The sequence below is a fragment of the Toxotes jaculatrix genome, chromosome 19 (assembly GCF_017976425.1).
Source record: "Toxotes jaculatrix isolate fToxJac2 chromosome 19, fToxJac2.pri, whole genome shotgun sequence".
NCBI lineage: Eukaryota > Metazoa > Chordata > Actinopteri > Toxotidae > Toxotes > Toxotes jaculatrix.
Window position 1 is genome coordinate 17,318,162 of NC_054412.1, and position 24,311 is coordinate 17,342,472.

General features: G+C 42.5%; 1 protein-coding gene across 6 annotated transcripts in view; it reads right to left on the minus strand.

Annotated features, from left to right (window-relative positions):
- Window positions 1-24,311, minus strand: part of cdc42bpab (CDC42 binding protein kinase alpha (DMPK-like) b) — a 68,359-nt gene that overhangs the window by 38,948 nt on the left and 5,100 nt on the right. For all 6 annotated transcript variants that reach the window (XM_041063862.1, XM_041063865.1, XM_041063863.1 and 3 more), the window contains exon 2: window positions 3,214-3,305. In XM_041063862.1, the coding sequence (XP_040919796.1) occupies window positions 3,214-3,305 (92 nt within the window). The remainder of the gene's footprint in view (window positions 1-3,213; window positions 3,306-24,311) is intronic.

Genomic DNA, 24,311 nt, shown 5'->3' on the forward strand with positions numbered 1-24,311 from the left:
CTAATGCAATACAATGATAACATTCCTGCAGTGTTTGGATTTCCCCTAGTGATCCCTCACAGAGGAGAGGGGGAATGGAGGAGGAAGAGAGGAGGACAAGGGGGGAGTGCACTGTTCTTGGCAAAGCCTGGCTGTTTTTGTCCTCTTCTCCATCTCTCCTTTCTTCTCTCTCTACCATTCCTTCCTTAATCTTGTCCTCCCTCTTGGACCTGGTGTCAACTATAGGGCCCACGCAAGACTAAGAAGAGTTTAATGCACCATTCTTGTCTATACTCATGGATAAAGTATGTATTGTAAATGTTTTTTACTTTGTGCTGCCACTGAAGATGACCTGTTAGCAACATCCGTTAGCATCGACTGTGCCTTCAAAATTGATTTTATCCGTTGAGAAGAGACATGAAACAAACCACAACAGTTAATCTGATTTTTCCAAAGGACATGGAGCCAAAGAAAGACTGAAAACATGCTAGCTACGTGCTGAAAATGGCTTCAGACCTGCTAAACTCAACTGCCAAGGCCACATTTACAAGCACGTGGCAGCTGACTGTGGCTGTGACCCAATGTAACAAGCAGTATAGTAACATGTAACACTGACTGATGGCCAGTGACTTTGGAGAAACTTAACAGTTACCATGATGACATCCATCGTTAGCAAAGTCAGCCACTGGAAACCAAACCTATAACCCTGGCACTGTTTGCATCGATCCGGTGAGCTCCAGCAGATTGAGCACCATTTGGGCCATTTGTGTTGGTGAAGAGGCAACTGAGTCCTAATGGAAGCATTCTCACAGGCAGCAGGCCAGTACACACTGGTCCATTCATCAGATGAACTCCACAACGTCACGCACCCGAGCCATATCTCCGCCTGCTGCTGACAATGGGAGGATGACATCAAAACATCCTACACTCGAGCTCTCTCACCTCCCTTTCTGACTCTCAAGCATTTTTTCTTTACTTTGTTTTCCTGTGTCTTCGTCTTCCCATCTGTCTGTCTCTGTCTGCTGCATTTTTAACTCTGTGACTCCTTGTTCTCTTATCTCAGCCACACTTTTCTTAAGAATCTCAAATCAAAAGGGACTATAAAAAAAAAAAAATCACACCCTTGTAAATTTTCATGAGGCCATCCCAAAAGGTCTGACCTCAGGTCAGATGACTGTTAATACACTCATTCAACTGGAATCCTAACTTTGTGATGCCATTAAAAAGAACTGAAATGTGATTGTTAGTTTGCAAACCTCTCAGGTGACTAAAGGTAACAGGGGTTACACATTTGAAGAAATTTATGTTCTCATACTCTCCCCCAGGGCCCCCCTACCGCTTGGACATGCCTGGAAAACCTCCAATGGAAGATGGAAGAAGTAGAATTGGTGACAAGGGACAACCCTGCTGGAGACCAACATTAACTGGAAACTTGTCTGACTTCCCGCTGTGAATATGGACACAACACTCACTCCAGTTATATAAGGACTGGATGGCTCGTTGTAATGACTCTGGTACCCCATTCTCCCGCAGTACCCCCCACAGGTCGCCCTGAGAGACACAGCCTTCTCCATGTCCACAAAACACATTTAGAGTTTCTTGCATATCCAGGTCAGAATACACACTGATACCCCTGGACCCAAGGTTCAAAAATCCGTTGGCACCTCCTTTCCAGCACCCTGGCAAAAGTTTTTCAGGAGAGGCAGAGCACTGAGATAGCCTAATAATTGGAGCCCACCCACCAATTCCCATTTTTAAATATATGGACGACCACACGTCTGCCGGTCCACAGGGACTGTACCCAACCCTGCGCTTACAAGTTTTATTGTGTTTTACATTTTTGAACATATTTTGATTGTATCTTATCATTGCCATTCCTTGTTGCTGTTCATACCTTTTCTACTACTTGTGCCTTTACCACTTTACTTGCCATTGTTGGGCCTTTAACTAAAAACTGTACAAGCCTTTGGTTAATACTCGGATGTTTTAAATGTGCTACATGGTTACATTTAAAAAATGTACACAATGTACCAAGTATGTCTCCATCAGGTGATTAAAAAGTGGAGCCATGGGACAATCATGATGTCTCCCAAGCTAATTTAATTTTTCTGTCATGTAAAACTCGTACAAGCACAGCTGGCGGAGCGAAAGGGCACTGGAATGTTACCAGAAGGTAGCACCATTCATGGATCACACCACATTACTGAGAACACACACACAAACACACACACGCTCATACAAGCAGTCCTTGCAGTGGCTCAAGTGAGAACATTAGTACGTTGTCCTTGTTGCTACATGCTAGCAGGTGTGTCCAATCTATCTCCATCTATCAATCTATCACTTTCCTAACTTCTCTCTGTGTCCCTCCACTTATCAGTGTTTGAAAAGGAATTCACAAACTTGTTTGTACAGATGCAGGAAAACAATTTCAGAGGGCAAATGTTTAGAAGTGAGCCTTATGGCTCCAGATGATGAATTCAATGCTGAAACCTTTATAGTCTCAAACAGTCAACATAATTCTGTGCAATTATGAAAACTGTCAGCTTGAAGATAAAAGGTTTTTGCAGGACATTGATATTACATAAGAGACTTGGCTCAGGACCACAATACCTGTCCCTCCAACATTCCCCAGCTTTGACATCATTACCTGAAACCCAGTGACAAATGCATTTCACCCTCCCTACGGGCACATATAAAAGAAAACTGAACAAACAAAAACACGTGAACCCACACTACATGGTTTCACTGACACTCTCATTCGTTTTCTGTTCATGAATTACATGTGAAAGAAGTTTTTAGAAAGTTTTGCTCAAGCTGCAAGTAGAGTCATGCTCATGTGGCAGACCAATACTACGCACTGCTGCTGGAATGCAGCAGAAAGTAATCCGCTATTAAACACAACAACACTTGTGCCTTTTATAACACAGGTATGAAGGTATAAGGACACAAGACAATAGCCTTTTACTGGCAGGTATCTTCCCAGAATCATACCGCAAAATTATTGCCTGAAGGAAGAAGTTCCACATTTTGAGATGTCCCCTCTCAAAACAGACAAGTGGACAAAAAACATACACTGCAGATAACGTACCTATAAGGAAATGCCCCAAACCAACTACAACTCCTGTTTCTTGTACGCAAAGAGAAAAAGGGGGAAACCAAATTGCAATTTCTCAATATGTATATTAATGATTTGTTGTATGGTGAAGGTGAGTGTAAAGCCAGAAGGTATATTACCTCTCCAAAGGCTCCTCGTCCAATCACCTTGAGGATCTCAAAGTCTTCTTTATGAAGGCGCATCTGCTTCACTTTGGATGTGAAGGGTTTGGCTGTAGAAAGGAAGAAGGCAGAAGACAAGTTAGTTAAAAATCAATCAAAATTGATATATACATATAAATAGGACTTGAACCAAAGAGCTCAGGTTTTTTTTTTTTTAACTTTAAAGCAGGTTATATAATCATACATTTTTGTCATAAAACATTGGAGAGAGGTGAAGAATATAAGTAGGATCCACTGAGTGAATTACAGAATATGGACACCACAGGAAAATAGAAAGTACACCCAGGCAAGACTCCATTTTGCTCCTTTGACTACCAAGACTATCAGAGCTACCCACAGCGTTTTATAGTGAAGGGGCCTTGCCTGAAAGTGACAGCATTTCCACAAATGTCAGAGGAAATAATACACACAAGTATAATATCAGGGTTATTAGGCTTCAGGGAAAAGAGATGCATCAGGATCTGTTCGATTCAAATCAGCTGCTGATTTGATTGATCGATGGCACTGCACATTTCATCCATTGTAATTAATCAGGGAAGCACTTTGTAGTGTCGGGGAAAAAGTAAACCCTTTAAGTTTTTACAAGTTTTAAGAAAAGTAGAGACAAATAGCCAATATGGTTATAAACCCATGCTAGTGTGTGAGGAAAGAAAATGACTCAGTTGCACTGCACATCAGACACCAGACTGAAGTTAGTATGATAATCACTAATTAGACACATTTAACCCAATAGAGTCTGCTTCTACTTGAAGCTGAAGTACACAGTGACTAACAACCATGGCTGTGATCAGAGGGGGAAGGGGAGTTCTCACCACTCTCCTGGAGTAAACTCTGACTATGATTTACATTTTTCTCTTCAGAGCATCAGAATCAGCAAAACCACCAATACCCGCTGGTGGAATTGAATATAACTGTGTCATGACCAGGCAGAAAGTGCTCAGGCATTTTCTGTGTGAGCAACCCAAAATGAGAAAACATACTTTTATCCTATGACCCAGGCTTATGGAAACATACTTGTGTTAGTCATGTGGTAACCCACCAGGGACACACCATTTTTTCCCACAACTCATGAAAGGCTACCATGCTATTCTAAATGAACATTATCAAAGTGTTAGTGACCACCTGGACCTCTTTATAGCACATGACACCGGACACAGAGAGGCTGAATGATAAAGCTAGCTATTGTTACCCCTGCAGTTATGGTTCCTGGTGGAAAAAGGGCCTTGGGCGGGATCAGCAAGGGTCGCCAGCGTTCTCTCACAAAGCTAGACAGATTCCATCTATGGCTGACAAAGTCAGCATTTCCCTCATTTGTGGACAGCTATTCAACCACTTCCTGGTTTACATGATTCCTGCATGCCAAGGATAACCTGGACTGGCTTCAAGTTCACCAGGGTCAGCATATTGGTTACAATGATACACTGATTTTCTGATAAGACAGAGAAACATAACTACATATTTTAAAAAGTTTGAGCTGTCTGTCTATATTTAAGCTGTGTTTTAGTGCTTTTTGACAGCACACACACAAGACAATCTTCATCTGCTATACAAACTGCTGAAGCATGTGTGAGTTTGTGTGTGTGGGAGCTGACCAACAGCCAAGCTGACACTCTTGGCCCGTCTGCAGCCCCTCACTGGCCAAACATCATGCTAAACTCATCCGGTTGCCATGACTTTACAGAACCTCCAGTGTGGAGGAAAAGGACGCTGTGAAACAGGGAATGCCTGTCGAAATAAAACAAACAGGCCACTCATAAGTCAACCACCTCTCGCTCTCAGTCTCTCTCACACGCCCTCCTGAGTTCCCTGACAGCTCGACTGGTCTGCTATGACCGCAGGGCAGAGGGAAAGTACGGGCCAGTGCAGCGTGCCATGTTCTGGCAGGCATTACTATAGACCAGGCAACTCAGCCATCGCAGTCAGTAAAGCTGGGAAACACTGGACGTGGGAAAAACGATTAGCTGTATCATTAATTTCCCTGTTGACCAGTTAAAAGAGAAAATAGACCAGAGACACTGACGTTATGTCTACTGGGTGATCAATCCTGTTGCATTTGAGGTGGTGAGCCAGCTGCGAGGCAACTGGCGAAAATATCACCATGTCTGCAAAACTGACGGCAAACAAGTGAACTGGTCTTTCTCACAAAGTGTTTGAGTGCATCCTAATTTCCCTTGGTTCATGCAGTATCGAACTACCAAACAGCACAACAACACAAAAAACAGTCTAGGACAGAGAAAGACACATGACATTATGACCAAGAAGGACCCATGGTTCATTGCTAGAAACAAAAAAAAAACGTTGGTATTGTCAGATGTAATAATCATCTCAGGTCTTGCATTCAGGACAGGTTAACCGCAGGTTAACACGTGTAACCAGTCAAATTTACCATCATTTGGCTCGAGGCTGGTGGTAATTTCCCATTTGGCTTTCCACTGCACATCCAATTCTTCTCCATCTCTGCCAGTGTTCTAACCTGACACGGCATGTTTTCCAGAGTAAAGCTAATATCTGGCAACTAAAGCAACTAAATCCCTTTGGATTCATATTAATTCACGTATCAAAGCCACACAATTATGCTGGAGAAGCAAACGATTAGGCAAGAGATCAAATCTATTTAATAAGGCCGTTTTTCAGCATTTAATAACAGAATTGGAATTGTCTTCAGTTTCACTTTTCCATAGCTTGCAAAATAAGAAGAATATAGTTATAATATCTGTTTTTTAGTCTGTTAGATTGTTACCTAAATGTAATAGTCCTCTAATTTTTGTCTGGAGTGCTGAGTATTTATTTTATATAAAAGAATATCATTAATAGCCAAGATGTCTTAAAATATGATGACTAAACGCTGCTAAGCTAACTGCATTACAAGATCTATACCTGTTCAAGAAGCCTATATGGACATCCTGCACTGATAGGAGCCATTTCAATAAATGCTGTTATCTCAGAAGTAGGGATCCATTAATTCAGCACTGTGCACACAAACTACACACAGACTTATTATCCCTCTTACCCCTCCTTATCTGTCCTAAGGAATTACAGTAATTTCTTTTACACATAGATCCTGCCATAGTTGCCTCATTATGCTGGCAATGCTTGTTTACACTGAACCAACCAAACAAACAAATATAATGCTGCCCCAGTGTGTGATTTTAGATAGAATGCTAGCGTTTTGAAATCAGAAGCATGACATGTAACACAACAACCTCGGTGTCTGTCCCACCATCCTGGCTCTCACTTTGACACAGACGTCGATCCACTGCCGGCTTATGGCCAGAACAACAATGCCCCCCACCCCCTATTCCATGTTTGTACCTTTTAAACAGAACAGGAAGGCGGAATAAAAGGGCAACATTCCTGCCTTGAACAGGCTGTGTAAAAGAGGCTAGTAACTGATATAAACTAATCTACTCTTTAGAGACAAAACCTTGAATCCTGCTGGTGTTTCCCATTCTGTTATCATCCCGGTTCAATAGTGTTTATACTCAAAGTGCTCAACAACAACAGACCACTGCTGTTGGAAGACAAGGTAGAGCTGGTCCCTGGTAGATTTAAACCCTATGGCTAAAGGCTAAAATACATAACATACATCCAATTTACTTGTGATTTTTATTTATTTATTTATTTTTATTTTAATTGTAAAAGTCAGGCTAGAGAGTAGGGGGAACAGAGCCAGGCTAGCTGAGAGGGAGAAAACACTGATTAGTAGCTGTACGCTGACTCAGGAGCTCCACTAAACCAGCCACATGAGAAATGTCTTTCATCTCTGAGCCAGGAGCCCACAGGCCCTGTCCACAACAAAGCACACAAACAAACATAGACACATGCAAGTATGTGCACGCATACACACAATTAGATCTAGTTTCCTACATCTACATCTGACACATAATTGGTAACTGTGTCTTCCTCTGGCCTTGGTAGAAATACCACAGCCAAACAGATTAAACAAATGGCTGAAGAGTAAAAATAATTGGACATCACTCCAACAGCAGGTGGTTTACTGAAGCACACAGCAGCTTTTAACATGTTATCCTGGTCTGTCATTTGTAAATGGAATTCAATTGCGAGTGTTTGTTTGTGTGTTTGTGTGTGTGTGTGTGTGTTAGAGTGTTTTGGAAATACTAGGCCTATATGTCAGTATGCAGGGTCAGCATGTAAAACACAGTGACTCAAACAAGAACTGCCTATAGTCACTAAGCTCACCCACATTTACCCAGGGATCAATGTGTCTGTACTTTTCCTTTAGCTGAGATCACTTCATAGAAACATGCAACAACCCTTTTTTTTTAAACAACAGAAAAAAAAATACCATACAGTTTGGTCATACATCTTTACTCACACGCAAAATATACAGGTAGGCCTAAACATAGCAACGGTTGCTATGACAAGGTGTGGTAGGAACCCCTGGCAACGCTTGGGAAGGTGGCTATCCAAGCTTTAGCATGACTGGAGCTCTTTGTTTTTAGAGGGTGTTGCAATGTGTAGGGCAAGTGAGCCAAGATTGGAAAAAGATGACATGTCAGTCACAGTAATGTACTGCGTGCTTTGTGGGGAAGACATCCATCCACACACTGTGAGTGCACACATAAAAACAAAAACACTAGAAGATACACATACACTTGCAAATTGTACGATGCAAAATATACACACATGTTCAGCAGTAGGCCTTAGGATGTAGTGAAACTGGAAAAACATGAGTGACGCCAGCTAATCCACATAGCCAGACTGGTTTAACCCAAAATGCTGAGCACTTATCAGGCCCATCTTGCTCCATACCAACAAGAAAAGTCAGAACCGTTTTTGTGTGAAACTTGGTAACTACAGGCAAGTGTGTTCCCTTAGCAGCCGGCCCACAAATGATATGCTCAGTGCTCACAACAGGCCCCAGCCTCGGTCTCCGCCATGCTATGTCTCTAGGGTGTGTTCATGTGAAAGTAAGTGTGCATGTGTGTACAATGTCTGTTATACATGCATGGTGTCTGTGTCCGACTCAATGATAGGTTGATTTACATTGTTACAAATAGCTAAACTGTTTCTTGTAATAAAAGTAATTTAATTTATCAGCTACTTACAATAGTTTATTTTCACAATGATAAATTTTGTTACTTCCCCCTCTTGTTCCATTGTATTTTTGAACACTGAAAATACAAACTACTCTAAGTACTGCACTACATTGCCAACATGCTGACTCTTGACACTGCTGTGGGTGTGTTACATGTTCTGTGTTCTTTAGTGCAAAATGGCACACCCACCACTTCAATCATATTCCAGAAAAAAACAAACATATAGTCACCTGACACATACAGTCTGTCAAATATCCTAAGCCCCAGAACAAATGTGTTTGACACCCTGCAGAGGACATAAAAGTCAAAAGTCCCCACACAGCGTAGGCTTCATATACGCTACCAGTGAAAAGTTTTAAAACACACAATTTATTCAGTGTAATGTCTCAGTGTACTCTGAAATTCAAGTGCAGACCAGATAAATAATAAAAATTCCTACTTAATTTACTTGCATAGCTACAGGAAAGCTGTCAGTTAAGCAACTTCTTAATCCCTGATGAAGGCCTGTTTTTTCTGTAAATAGAAACAGGTGACCTAAACTTCAGCTTATCACTTTTTACAATATAAAGTTATTTGCTGGATTTGAACTGCTTAAAGTTCAATAGAAACTGAAGAAATGGGGGTGTTCTAAAAACTTTTGACCGGAAGTGTTTGTTACATGACTTTTCAATGTTTTCTCAAAGAGAAAATTGTAGCTCTGCCTTCAGAATCATTCAAGCACACAAACCACAGGGCATGTTCAAAAGTAACTGTTCCCGACACTGGTGTGCCTGTGTGTCTATTTTATACTATATGTATGTAGAAGAGGAACTGTTTGTGTGCGGTTCAGAGCTAAGTTGCGCATGTTACATGTGAGTCATGCATCTCAAAGTATCTACATATTGCCAATGTGTTTTTCTGCCTTTCAGTCAGAGGGAAGAGGGAAGCTATGCAGGGCATCAGAAAAAGAGTGATGTTGGAGCTGGACCAAAGGACAATCCACACACCACGTTTTTGACATCTGTCAATCTTACACAGAACAGACACACTTCTTTTATATGAATCCACACCAACCGTAAAGGAAATGTTCTTTATGCGGCAGCTACACATATTTGTTGTATAAGATACCTGTATTCTTCCTGTATACAGGGCTTGCAGCCTAACTCAAAACTATTTCAGTAATTTTTGCAGGTATGTCTCATATCAGTCTGTCTATATGAGTCCATAATGTCTATATAGTTTGGCTTTTCACACGGATCTCTGATACTGAAAGGACAGCTGATTCTGAGACGACTGATGGCTATAGAGGAGGCAGGACTTGGTGTCGGCTGAATGGACGGACAATTCCATAGCGCTTCTGCTCTGAATTAAAGAATGACAAAATAGAGAAGGACATAAAACAACTGTGGGATAAAAACAATGAGAGAAAAAAGACGTGAGAAACGGAGACAGAACAGGCAAGAAAGGAAAAAGCAATCAAATTCAACTCGTGGGAGAAAGTGAGACTGGGCAGGACTTGGAGGAAGCAAGTGAGACGATTGAGAGACAGAGAAAGCATCACATACTCAGACCCAGTCAGCAGCTGAGCCAGTTACAGTAAGTGTCCAACCCTTACACCCCCACTGCGCTCCAACCCTATCCCCAAATCCAGAGTGGGACGGAGGGACATCTGGAAGCCATAATGGGGATTATTTACAACCACAGTGAGGTAACGACACAAAAATGCCGCTTGCAAGAAAGACAGGGGAGACGGAGAGATGGAGAGAAAGGGAGAGTGGCTTTCCAGGGTCTGACATGAAGAGGGAGAATAGCAGAGAGGAGAGGAAGAGACCTGGGGATGGCCTTTCCTCCCTCTGACCGTGGAGGAACCACTGGAGGGGGCGAACTTATCACACCTCATAAGCAGGCTGGGAGTTTTCCTAGAGTGTGTAAACCTTTGCCAAAGAAATACTCTGCATCTTAAAAAGAAGCAAATGATAGGCCTGAATAACTCTGGCCTATGATTGTGCCAGGGTCATAAATGGCCAATCATGACTGATTTTTTTTTTTCTGATTTAGAAAAAAAAATTTGGAGTCCCTGTTTTCCTAAGAATCTGGTATTTAATAATCACATAATATGTTCCCTTTTATTTTTTTGTACAAGTCGTATAAATGTAAATGTACCAGCATGCAGTTTCCTGTGAGTCACATGGCACCGGCTTCTCCTAAATTACGCTGCCGGCCAGTCTGTCTTTTACATTACCTTCTGATTCCAAAAGGGTTACGTATGTGACATTTCGGTGCCACTGTGTCAGCAGAAACCCTGAAACCAACTCCTGTATCATTTTCCTGCTACAGCAAGGTCTGCACCAGCAATCAGCCCATCATCCCATCACTCCCGACACAAAGTGCATTAGGCTGCTTAATACGATTCCAAAAAAAATATTTAAAACTGCCTAGCTGCCATACGAGGACTTAAGCGTTCATTTGTTTTTGTTTTTTTGTTTTTTTTTTAAGAAAAAAATATCTAAGGTAAAAACTGTTCCAGATCCGTCATGTCCTAATTTTCTATAAATACAAGGCTTTGGCCTTCTAGAAATAACAAATGCTTTATTACAAAAGTACTTCCTGGTTAAATAAAGGCTAAATAAATGCAACAAAGTAACAGCTGAATAAACAGCACAACAAGGTCATGGAAGGAAAAAAAAATTAAACCTGTGTGATTCTAATAACATAGTCCTTAAAAGGGAAAGTGACTCATTGCCAGAGGCACTTCAAAAACACAGCCCTTTAAGCAATTCGATTGCAAGTAGCTTAAAAACATCCAGTAAATTACCTAAATTACAGATGGAAATAGAACCAGGCCCCTTTATGTCACAGCCAGAGGTTCTCCCAACAGATGTGTGGAGGGAGGCACGACCAACTCCAATAAAAGATTTTTCCGTGTTTCACCCTCTCTCGTGTGTCACGTGCACAGCTCTCTGATCCCCACAGGCTGTGCCAGGGGGCACTGACAGTGCCCTAACACATATCTTGCATGATGAATGTAAACTGTCAGAGAGGTGGGGGGGTATGCCATTAAATCATTGATAAGCACAGGAAATTCATGGAGGACAAACAGGGAATCATTTACATAGCATGTAAACATGCCTTGGAGCACTCAACTGCATTTAATGCTAGGCTGCACACCAGCGACACCAGAATTCCCAGTGCTGTCTGTCTGCAATAACCCTCCCCGCCTCCTCCACCCCACCACAGGCCAACCTCAAGTTCCCCTCAGTGCACTTTTCTTTTCTCTGCCATCCCTTCTCTTTTCTCTCTCTATCCATCCATTCATCTCCTTGTCTACATTCCCACTCCTTCCTTCTAAGTTCTCCAGTGTGAGCACTTACATTAGCTTCCTCTCTCTTTTACTGAAATAGTTGTTCTTTTCATCCACTGCCTCAGTCCATCTTTCTTGTCCTATCACACTAACAAGAGGGCAGGAATGGTCAGAGGCCTTAAACTAAACAATCCTTGCCCCGCGGCATTAAACACACAAACAGGATGTTCCCAAAATATTAAGAAACCACAAACACCAAAGAAAAGGAGGGAGGCAGGGCTTGACAAAACAATAGATCAGCTCTAGTGTGTGTTACAGCTCAAGCACTGCTGCAGCGAGCATACACCCAGGCCAGCAACGTGAGAAAAACTGCCTTGGATGGGCTGGGCTACATCAGTTTCTGCTGTCTGTAGCTGTCTGAACAGGAAGTGCTCCCAGTACATCAAAGAATTCTCCAAGCCCACACATCGACCTGTTCAACCCTTGTCGCAGAAAAGTTGATTCAAACAATTCTGTCAACACAGCCTCCTGATACCATCTGGAGATAAAGGGTAAGCATGAAAGAAGCCTGCCAGGCCATGTTACCCAGCTTGGCTGGGTTTCTTTACTGTCTGCCGCTCTGTAGGTGGTGGAAGCACCAGGTGCTGCATTGTTCCTCTGCCGGGTATTGATAGTAACAGAACGATGACTGTGATAAGACAGCAGGATGTCAAGCAAAGGAGTGCTGCACAATTCACGCTACATAGCTAATCCTGATTGTGTTACACGCTATTATAATAAATCAATAATAAATAGATAAACAACATTCTGGGATATATATATATATATATATAAAATAAATGAGGCTTTGGAGGTGGCCACCATAGAAACAGACACTGACAGCTGTACAAATCTTCTGCTTTTACTGCCAGCAGAAACACTTGCTTCTCAGACCCAGGAACAAATGACCTTATAGCAGCCTGCGAGCACCTTCACAGGCCAGAGCTCCCACTTCAACCAAAAGGGAAAAACACCATAGGGTGGTTAAAAGAGCCAGAGATAGGAATACTGGGCATGTGCTGTGGGAATGCTCAGCAACCCAGACAGCATTTTCCAATACCGAGTGTGTAAAACTCTAAGCTGGCACAGTGCACATACAAGAATGCAGCGGTGCTGTGGCACCTCGTCAAGTTGCCGCAGCACCTTATAAATTTCAAGATCAATCAACTTTAAGTCACCAATCACTTAAACAAAAGTTAGACTTTACTGCCAGTGATGTTCCAGCACCAACATGTCACAACATCCTGACAGATATTATAGCACAAGTCTCCTACTGCCTTTTCTGGGCTCATCCTCTCCCTGACTTCTTTTTTTTTCCTCTCTGGATGCCGGCAGCTTGTGGAAAATGAGGGGGGTTGTTACCATGCTAAGGCCCTCTGTGGCTCGACTGGTACAGCCCAGCACTGACATTGCACCATTTAAGGGTTTGATTCCCATTGGGACCACCCATACTATAAATGGATCCATCCAAATGGATGGAAGCATCCACTAGGCATTGGATAAATGCTTTAAAGCAATAGCGATATATATATATAACAATAATAAGTAAATTTTGATGGAACTAGCACAGACTCAGGTAAAGGAGGTAGAGGCAGATTAAGAGAGGGCTGGAACACTGGAAGAAAAACTACACTGAAGAAAAAGGTGAACAGAGGGTATGTGAAAAGAGAAGAGAGAGGAAAAGACATAACAACAGAGAGGGAGGAAAAAGGAGGATGGGGAGATAGGCTGGGAGGTGTCAAGAGAAGAGGGGAGGAGCAGTGAAGAAAGGAGTTGAGAGCAGAGAGAAAATAAAAGATCTGGGAGGAGTGAAAAGAGGGGTATTTTAGAAAAACTGAGATGTCTGTGAGAGTAAAGCTACACTATCTACTTATACACAAATGGAAAGGTAAACTATTCACAGACAGACACGAACATACACCACCCCCCACTGCTGTTACTGGAGAAAACAACCAGAGTGCCAATTACTCCACAGATGATCCAGGGCTTTTCTATTCAACATGAAGATGCGTTCAGCTGCGGGCACCCTGTGGCAATATGTGTCATGACAGAGGTAACCCAAGATCCCTCTCATTCTCTGGAAACCTGCCCAGGTAGGTATGCTCAAGCTGGGGCCGACAGGAAGGACCTGAAGCTATGGCAATGCGGTGACAATGACAGAAAAACCAGGCCAAGACCAGACACATTTTCTAAAGCACATTCCAGCTTGGCTCCTGGTTTAGATTGTTTGCTGTTACAGAGAATAGTTTTTGTTCTCAGTAAGGCTCTGCTTTAAAGTTGTAGCTTGCTACGTTCCCAAATTATCCTCAACATTCACACAATGAAGAAAATGTTGAACCACCATGCACAACACGCTAACACCACGGTAGCAGTCAGTACTTATGTGTCATAAAATATGCTGGACATGCACCCAGACATGCAGCCATACAGTGTTACTGAAACTATCAAATTCAGACAGATGACAATGAAACAGGAAATGAGTTTAACAATATCCAGTTAGCAGCATTTTAATGAAAAAAATGTTTAAGGACTTGCCAAAAGTTACGCAGTGTATCAGCCCCCATGTTTACAACATAACACAATTTTCTGGGGCATTTTTGATTCAGTATATGAAAGACAAATTGAAGAGCTTTAAGATCAAAAAACATATCCCATTTGTGTGTCCTCACACACAGGGATGAGATCAGATTATAGGGCAGAATTTTAGCAAATCATTGGTTATAAGTTCTGTAACCTAAAAAGATTAAAAATCTAACTCCTAGCTTATACCACAACACTGCAACATCACTTTTCCAGTGCAGGTGGTGGCCTCTCCCCTTACAAACAAATAATAGACAGACTGTGAAGTTAACTGACACTGAAATCTGGAGAAAACCACTAAATTACCACTTTCAGCTCCCAAAATAAATGGAGGGGACTGAAGTGCTACGCTATATATACACTTCCCCCTCTGCAGCAGCCATGCACAACAGACACTTTCTAGGCCACAACGAGGCCCTGTCGCTGCAAAAAGGACTAGCTTGGCTACTAATTATAACCTCCAGAAGAAAGGTGTCAGTGCTGGGACTTGTAACCAAAAGCATCCTGAAAATATGCATCTGGAAACAGCAGGGCGTGTTAGGACGCGCTGCCTGTTCAGAGCAGGAGGAAGGTAGTCATGTGACCACTACAAAAAAAAAATTATAATGAAATCATATTTCAAAGTGAGGTTACAGTGGTAAGGCTAGGCTAGGTCGCCCATAAACAGAGATCACATCAGGGCAGGGCCTGGGTCTTCTACATGTTGTTATCAGAATATCCATGATTATATAACACACACAGAAGATAAGCACAGAGGATGCTCCATGTTCTACAAAATTTCCTCTTCCCTACACAAGCACTCTCAGTAAAATGGACTAATAATCTTCTAAAAGCACAAAAACAACATTCAGAATAAACAAGACTACTGGCATTCATTCATAGACTGACATGGCACTAGATCCATATATTTTCATTAATTCAATTAACTGGCCAGCCAATTAAAGGATCCATCCAAGAGTTAACCAGAGAGGGAAAGCCTCAAGCCTTATCCATTTAGGACTTATCCGTGAGCTCAGGCCCAATGGTGTAAGCTGCGAGAACAAACAGCGGCCGTGCAGTAGCAGGCAGACACCTAGATAGCAGTTAAGAGACTAATGACCTCACTGATAAGCAGATTGAGTCAGCGTGGGAGGCTACAGCGGGATGGGCCCTTGTTTTGACGAGGACATGAGACATCTAGGTGATCACAGACACCGACTCCCTCAACAGGCTGCACGTTGTCTGCTTCCACAGTAGTGTGCCGGACTTTTTAGACCAAGCACCCGTGGCTACTGGAGTGTCACCACATACACTGGGTCTCCACACCTCTAACTTCAGCATGTGGGTCATCCCACCTCCACAACTTCCCGCGACACATTTATTGCTGGACAGATCAGTGAGCATTTAAAGGTTAAAAGGAGCGTCATTCCTGGTGGGCCATCCACAGGTTATTATGACAAAGACATGAGGAGTGAATTTCTGCTGGAAAAAAACACTTCCATTGAGCAAAGCAGGGAACGTGAGGCAACAGCAAATGGGAATGAAGACTGACAAGTACATATTTAAGATCCTATTTAAGAGTTCTCAGTTCAGAACAAGTCAGCCAGACATGTAGGGTTTTACCAACTTCACTGAGCTAACAATAATTAGCAAGCTAGCAAGCCACAATAAAATACGCTGGTCAAAATTGTCACTTAAGCTGCCAAAATCAATAGCCCTCCTTATGATAACCTGTTTCCAAAATGGCTGAGAATATTGAGCGATACATCTTCCATCATTATCACTGTAAACTGTATGTGTTCTACAATAGAACGGAAAGCTCGAGACAGGCTAAGCAACAGTGACAGTAAAGGTGGGGCGGCAAAGCAAAGGGTCAGTTCTAGTGTCAGCATTGTTTTCTTGTGGGTAGATTATGCCACAGTAACTTTCCCACATCACAGGGATAATACCAGTAACTGCAAACTTCACACTTAAATGCTGTAATCTGCAGAATTCACGCTTGCGACAATGTCAACTAGGAAAAACCTCACTGCACTGATAACTGCACCTCTTTTTCTGTGGTAGACGATACACACCCAGGGTAATAAGTGCCTCAGCTAAGCCATTTTCCGACCTTGGGAACATCATTATAATAATAAATGGAAATGCCTCATTTACGGTATTTCCTTATCTGTGGAGGACTTAGTCTGGAGGGAAGCAGATTTGCACAAATAAGGCATTCTGAAAACAGATGGGAACCCAACAAAGCAATTAAAGCTAAGCATCTGGCTAGAGGGGCTAAAGCATCTAGAGCGTATGTAAAGTAATTATTACCTAATATCAGTGAATTAAGTGTTTTGGACAGAAAACTGTGTCTAAGCCTAATTAGATCTAACCATAGGTTCAGTATTACTGATACTGAAGTCAAGTAACTGAGTCAATTTTACTGTTTGAAAATACTGGGGCTATTAGTAAGGAAAAGGAGAGCAAGAGTGTGTGTGTCAGTAATTAACAGAGGGTAATGCTGTGTGTATAAAAGACAGTGAGAGCAGATGCCAATAGATTTTTCTTTGCTAAATAAGTGTTCTATGTAACATTTTATTTTCTATCAAGAATTAGGTCATGCTAAATAAATTCACAACAAATATCCCTGCAAACTGGCCACCGTAAAATATGAGCAATCAATAAACAGGAAGGGAGGAAAATAAATTAAGTATCTATGCCACTTATTAGTCTTGTTTCAAATGCCTAAGGGGGCAAAATTGGATTTGGGGGTGATGAAATTTGCTCATCAGCGCCATGTCAGATTGTTGTGTCTGTATCATGACCTTCAGCACAGAGAGGAAACAGTGTGAGGGAGCTCTCTATATATAGGAGGTGAACAGTGGAAGACAATTGAGATGACAATCGGAGCAACCACAGGATTTCCCCACCAGAGACGTCTCGGGAGGGAGACAGAGGATAGGGACAGCAGAGGATAGAGGGGCGTGGGCTAGTCAAACCACATATAAAATTTACTGAAATATATAGAGGAACTTTCAAAACATCCATTTATAGTCACACAAAAACAGGTCTTCAGCACTGAGTCTTTCAGTTGCGCACATAAGCAGTGACAAACTCGCTCTCACAACCCACAAAACCCCTTTCCATAAAACCACTAAATTTCTGTCTAAATGTAAGACTGCTGAGGAGGAAACATGCCTACAACTGAACATGTAAACAGATTGCCAGGTGCTGCACAGGGGCTTCATTTTATCACTGAGAATCTACCCAGACAACACAGTGATTCAGACCCAAGTGGAAGGAATGAGGGGCGATCAGATCAGCTGCACGTGAGACCCACCCGCCTGAATGACTGCCATTCAGGTGGAAGACAGTGGAATGGCGCGGACAAACTGCTGGCCCGTCTAACATTATTTGAGTCATGTGTCTACACTATAGAGACAAGGAGGTCGGAACAGTGAGTACAAGAGACAGGCACACATACAGCACAGTAGATATATAGATAGGCCTAAAAATAGATCAGGTCACCGTCAAATTTGCCACCACACCACGAGCCAAGGTCAATGCTCCATCAGTATCAGCAACTGTAGGCAGGCAGCACTGAGGCAGAGGAACACAGAGTACGACAGCGAGACAAAATGACTTCAGTTGTTATCTTCTTCAGCAAAACCAAGCCCACAGTGGGCTCCTCTAATCTATTTCAACTATTTCAATTTGTCCCCATCTTTCACTCTCTCTCACACTCTTTGCCTAATTTCTCACATCTCCTCTCTCATTATCTAATTAAGAAGATTGAGCAGAAAGACCACAAAATACAAGTTTGAATGCTAATGTGTCCAGACAAGTCTGACTAAGTGTACATGCTTTTTTAAATTCAGTGATAATTTGCTTTAAACCCAATTACACATTTGTGCCTTGGACCAGTTCTGCACAACATTCAAAACAACAAGCAGCATTTCAAAGTGAACTGCTTTCTATTTTAGAAGCAATAATTAGCCTCTTTTCACTCCATGCATCTTGGTGAACTGGGCATCCATTGCTACCAAAAAGTATGACAGTATAAATGACTGCATGACAAAACGATTCAAGCCAGACAGAAATGAGATTGCTCAAACCGCCTAAGGAGGTAGTCTGGGATCCATTCTTGTCAGATGTTAAAAAGGTGCACATGCATCTGCCTTTCCAGGGCACATACGTAATATCTTCCCATGTATAATTACATCAGTAAGAGGTCTGTGGAAATAGCCACTGACAGGCTCCATCCTTTGGGATAATGGCAGCCATGTTTAAAATACACTGAAATGAAATGTCATTCTCAACATCTTAGCTAAGACTAAGAGTCAGGAAGAAGCAGCTCCAGTGACTTCAACACATATGATCAAACAGAGGGCAAGTCAAGCTGTTATGGTCTTCACCTGATCCCGGATCAGATATAAGTGTTTTAACTTGTTGCAGCTGGATATTATACAAGTACCCGACATTTGAAATGACAAGTGTAACTTAAGTTATTGATATAAGTGAATTACTGGTACTGACGTTTTCCTAATTGTGGACTTATTTATACTTAAAAACAGTTGAACAGTTAAAAACAGGAATGTCTGATTTAGCTTTAGACTCAAAAAACTTTGAGTATTACAATCAACTAATATTGGTTTTGACATACCAGAATACAAATGTGCCTGCCTACATTTTCCTCCCGCACTGGGATTCAAAGAAGCCTGCTTGTGTAACTTGTGGGCTGCCGCAGTACAGTTCTAATAGTCATGCTAGGCAGCTAATTTAGCCACTGGAGTGTGCGGTCCTTATTTAGCCTGAACAAATCCGAAGAGCAAGCATCTATCCATTTCATTTGGCATGACGTCCACTCTACAAGTATGACAGCATGAGATAGTAGATCAAAGCCTGTACGTGTGTGCGTGGAGATGCAGCAGGCAAGCTTTATTAGGGATGCTGCTCAGCTCCGTGCTGTCAGGATGTTGCTGGCTGGACTGAATGCGCTGTCTGATCGACTCAGCTTCTGCACGTGTGTCCATTTTGCACACGCTAAGGCAAACGCATGCAAACATACCCAAAAAGGGACAAGCATGTACACCCAAACACCCACAGATGCACAACACGCGATACTGCTGGTACATGCCCTACACAGACACACATAAACCCAGCCTTCCCTGTCACTAGGCAAAGCTGGGATACAGCAGTCTAGAAGGGAGTGAGGGAGGGGGCAGAGGAGAGGCAGGAAGGGGAGGGAGAGGACAGGAGGAGAAAGCAAAGGAAATAAAAGAGGGAAAGAAACAGAATAGGGGAGAGGAAAAGAGAGAGACGATATTGAGACAAAGAAGGCCAAATAACCAGCAAGAGGTGCGAGGCACTGCAGAGCGCATGAGAGCAATGAAGACTGAGTGAATGGAGGAGACAGCATATTGACAGAGTGACACAGACCTAAACAATGGGAGCAAGAGAGAGAGCAGAAGCTGACAGACAGACAGAGAGGGAGAGTGAATGGGGCGGGTGGCACTGGTGGACAAAGAGGCAGACCTGGCCTCATCTAAACAGCTGCTGTTCTCCCCGAACATTGCACCTCAGCTCCAAATTCCACAGGCAGCCCGGCTATGAGGGGCTGGGGCCTGAGTCAGCACTTCTAGCACACACAGCTGAGCCCTCTCCTCAATGCAGCCAGGGGACACGCTGGCTACAGCACATGCAAAGGGGACATAAAACAGTCGCAATCAGAGTTCTGGAGCTCTGTCTTGATTTTTCAGATTTCTGCGCCTAAAGCATAAGCTTCAGTTTAAGATTTAATGAAAGTATTAATTTGATATCAATGAATGTCTACCTTTTTTTTTAGCACAAAACCATATACAAAGATTTCAACAATTTACAAGCTACTGAAATCAATGTAATAAAGGTGATGATGCATTATGATGCAAAATCAGACAAGCCAGTGACTGGCATATCAAAGTGAAAGGCAGTCAAAGCATAATAGCAGAGGCAGAGACATTACAGTGAGCAATGAACAACATCCCTATCAATAAAATATGACAGAAGCACCAAACATGGATGACTAACTGGCTGGAATGAGCATCTAAAATGAATGCTAACCGGTCCTGCACTAAAGCTGATGGGAAGTTACATTCAGATACCACAAAACAACAGGACCAACAGAAAATAGATGAAACGTAGGAACAGGCTGCCAAAGACATCCACAATAACCTTAAGTCCAAAAACTTCTAAATTACAAAATAAATAAAGTAAACATAATTTCCCTGCTAACAGCGAGAACAAGCCTCAAGTAGAGACATGCAGGGGTGAATTGCATTCCTTGGCATCTCCCCATACTACCACAGCTGGGGTTTCATGCCAAACTGCCTGGCTGTTTCTCTGCATGTCAGAGAAACATCCTGTGATAGAAAAGAGCAAAGGGAGGAGAGAAGGAACTGGAGAAGAAAACCAAAGGGCCAGAGAGGGTCACATGCTGCAGTTTTCTTCCGTGTTATTTAGGAACTGCTGCCCTGACGCGGCCCCTGAAGGCTCTGGTTTTAGGAGCAGCTAATAGGTTTTATCCAGGGGTCGGAGACAGTGGAGGGTCAGGCAGCAGGCACACTCCCTTGCTGATAGATTTATATGGGAAACAATGGGCTGCACTTACATCGTATTTCAAATTTAAAGTTATTTGCCTTCTCAAGAAATCAATTTATAACTCTCCTCTTTTAAGGACTGGTATAACAAAGAAAATCAATTCCTTTAGAAATACTACAGAAATATATATATCCACACACACACACACACACATATATCTATCTGTATCACGATACAGACAACAATACAACAAGAGAATCAATGTATCATCATTTAGAGGCTTTGTACTACAACAGACATAAAGATCAACAAGCATACATTTTTAGGAATATTCCTTTTATCTGCTGCTGTAATTACTATGGATTTGATACCGTTTTATGAATGAAGAAAGGGAGGCATGCTCCTGATGTGCATTTCTCCATTTCTCTGTGATGTTTTGAATTGGCTTTGTTCTAAATCTTGCTCAGTAAGACCAGTGTGGATGCAGTCCCCTTCACTACGCTACTTTTGTCTCTTCCCATACTCCCAGTTCAGTGAGTACGGGAAGAGACAAAACTATGCGAGCAAGCGCCTTCGCCAGTTGGCCGTGGGATCGTTTCAGTTGAACGAGTGGACGGGTAGAAAACCCTTTGACAACACAAAAAAAAAAATCTTGTGAGAAAACAATGTTGCTCTGTCTGTGGCGTGACTTGGTTCACAAATGAAAAGGAAGACTTGCCAATTGCTCCTCTGAGCTGAAGAGTCATTACAAGGAAAGCGACCAACATTTTTCCTTCTGTATGTACAGAACAACACATTTACAAACACTGAAAGTCTTAGAAGCAGCACTAATGCCTCTTCTAATTTCCTAGAAATCATAGTCACTTTGGATGTTAATGCCAAGAGCTTGATATTTGCGACAATTACTTAAGTAAATGCACTGGCTGAGGTTGTACTTATATTTTGTACACTACCAAATAAATCCATATAAGTCACAGTGATTCCTGACAAGCCTTAAATGATGACGTAACTTGTGCTTATGCAAGTACATGGTGTGTGCTTCATGCTAAAATGAGTCCATCCAACAGAGGTGGACGTATTTTGAAAAGCTGCAGTGGGAAAACAAACATTATAATGAGCTAAAAAGCAGCCAACTGAGCAGCTTCATTTTCATTTGATCTGTAAACAGTCTCTGAAGTGACGGACAGACAGCTGAGCAAAGAGGTCAGCCAAACCCAGCCAGCAGACACTGCAGAGGAAAAATGAGGCAGAAAAAGAAAAGAAGAAAGCAATGAGACAAGATGTGAAGGTGAAGAAAAGAGAGAAAGGGGAAGGGGGGGGGGGGCATTTGCAGTCAGATCCCGAGGGTCCTGAGAGGCAGGCTAATGACCTGCGCTGCAGTGTGTCCTCTGGGAGACGGAGAAAGGAAGCCAACCCTTCCCCTGCCACTTTTTGATGACACATCACAATTAGCAGCAGGCATTTCTCTGCCTACAAAAGCTCCCAGACAGATTGACTAAGTGTTTTTTAAAGGCCACCTGTGAATATTCTGATGCTGAAAATGCCACGCACAAATTCACGTGTTATCCTGGCAAAAGTCCAGGTAATCCTCAGCATGGACTCCAACTATGCCATGGTAGCTATCAAAGATACACTGACTGCACTCAAAGGACTGGTCTATTTATTAATTAAACGCACCTCATTAGCCGTGCCATTAGAACTTAAATATTCTTTTTTAAAAAATTGTAGATTTCTTGTCAGTCAGGCTTTGTCCAAGAGTGGTGACCGCTCTTATCAGACAGACATAGTTAACTGCTGGTATCTAACAGTTACTACAGCTTTTAAAAGGGGTGCTCCACCAAGGTCAGAGCATTCATCATAGGCAGCACTGCTCAGCTGTCACTGCTGTATGCCGTCCTCTGTGGCTATGTAGGGTGCTTTTGAAAGTCTGAGAAAAAAAACCCTGAGGGTTATCTGGACTGGCTAAAATTTTTAATAGAAAATTGGCATTATAAACTGAAGTGTGGAACTGGGATAATGGAGAGTCTCTTGAAGGACACTATTGATTTGATTTGCATTATGGGAATTGTGGGAATTTTGGGGGGCTTCAGCTATAGTAGGGCCTGTCAAGACATACTGGACACTGTAGAACAGATTCCAGCCATTCTGAGTTGAATCTGCCTCAATCGCGTACTCCAATAAATGATTTGTCTTCATGTTCTTCTTCTGACAGGTTTGTTTTAAACGCTGCAGGGTTTTAATTTGGGCTAAGAGTAAATGAAATGTGGAGGGCAGGAAGAGCATCATAAAGCGTAAGTGGCTGCTGGACCGCTCCCTTTGGGATACTAAACTCTGGTGTGAAGCAGCGGACACCATTAGAGTTGAGGATCTACATGGACCCCTCTGCTATGTCTGATTGTTTGTGAGTCCACTCAGGACAATAGAAAAAGCATTGTGTGTGTGTGTGTGTGTGTGTGTGTGTGTGTGTGTGTGTGTGTGTGTGTACGCAACATAAAGACTCAAAGAGCTTATGAGTGTTGACGTGAGCGACCAAACATCTGAGCTCGTGTGAAAGGGGGGAATCCACCAACAAGGAAATAAACATGCTGGTGACCTTGCGCCTCCCCAACAACACCAAAATGTTGGAAACGAGTGAGCCACAGAGTACACAATGACACAATGAGATACAGCTGTCCCACTTCCCCGTATGACATCATGTACCCGTTGGGTCCGGACTAGCTCTCTGAGTCCTTGTGGTTCCTTCCTGTTCTCTGTGCCCGCCGCAGCCACCGGACAGCCAGCCAGGAAATGGCAGAACAACCAGAGGGGTAACAAGGATGTCCGGAGAGATTCCAGGCCATATAGGATTTAAAGGTCTGATTCTAATATTGACATTAAGGTTTATTGATGATACAGATTACTGATACAGACCACAAGTAACTCAAATTTGAGTTTTTCCTTTTCAAAGAATTGATCCAAAGATGCCTGAAAAGAACTTAAACACCACAGTCTTGTTATCAACAGCAGCTATATCTGTAACTTCATTTTCTTCATGGGTTAATTATAATCTAAAACCACACAGTCCTGGTCACGACCAAAACACCAGAAGGCACTGCTTCACAGTCAACTCTCCACTCTGTTTTTCTTGGCTGCCAAAAATAAAAGCACTAGAGTACATTTCCTGCCTGATCAATCTCCACCTGAACAGGGCACACTGTGTAACATCAGCGATGCTGCTGCAGTTACTGCTACAACATCACTGGCAAAGCAGCTAGCAATCCGTTAGCTTGACCTGGTCTAAGCATTGTGGTCTTTATTACTGTAGTGGTGGTGTGAAGTCAGAGGCTTGAAGACATAGCTTTGCATACAGGGCTGTTTGTTTTTGGTGGAGTGGACTTGACCTCTGAGCAGAATCTAACACCATGTGACACAAAAATTCTTCTTTAGGAGCAACACAACTCAAATTCTTATAGGCGTAATGGCAGCTTCTCGAGTCTGTTCAATAGTGGGAATAGCAGGGAGGGACTCCAGTCTGTGCACTGTGAGATATCCTAGTTCGGCAAAACCACAATAATAAGTGT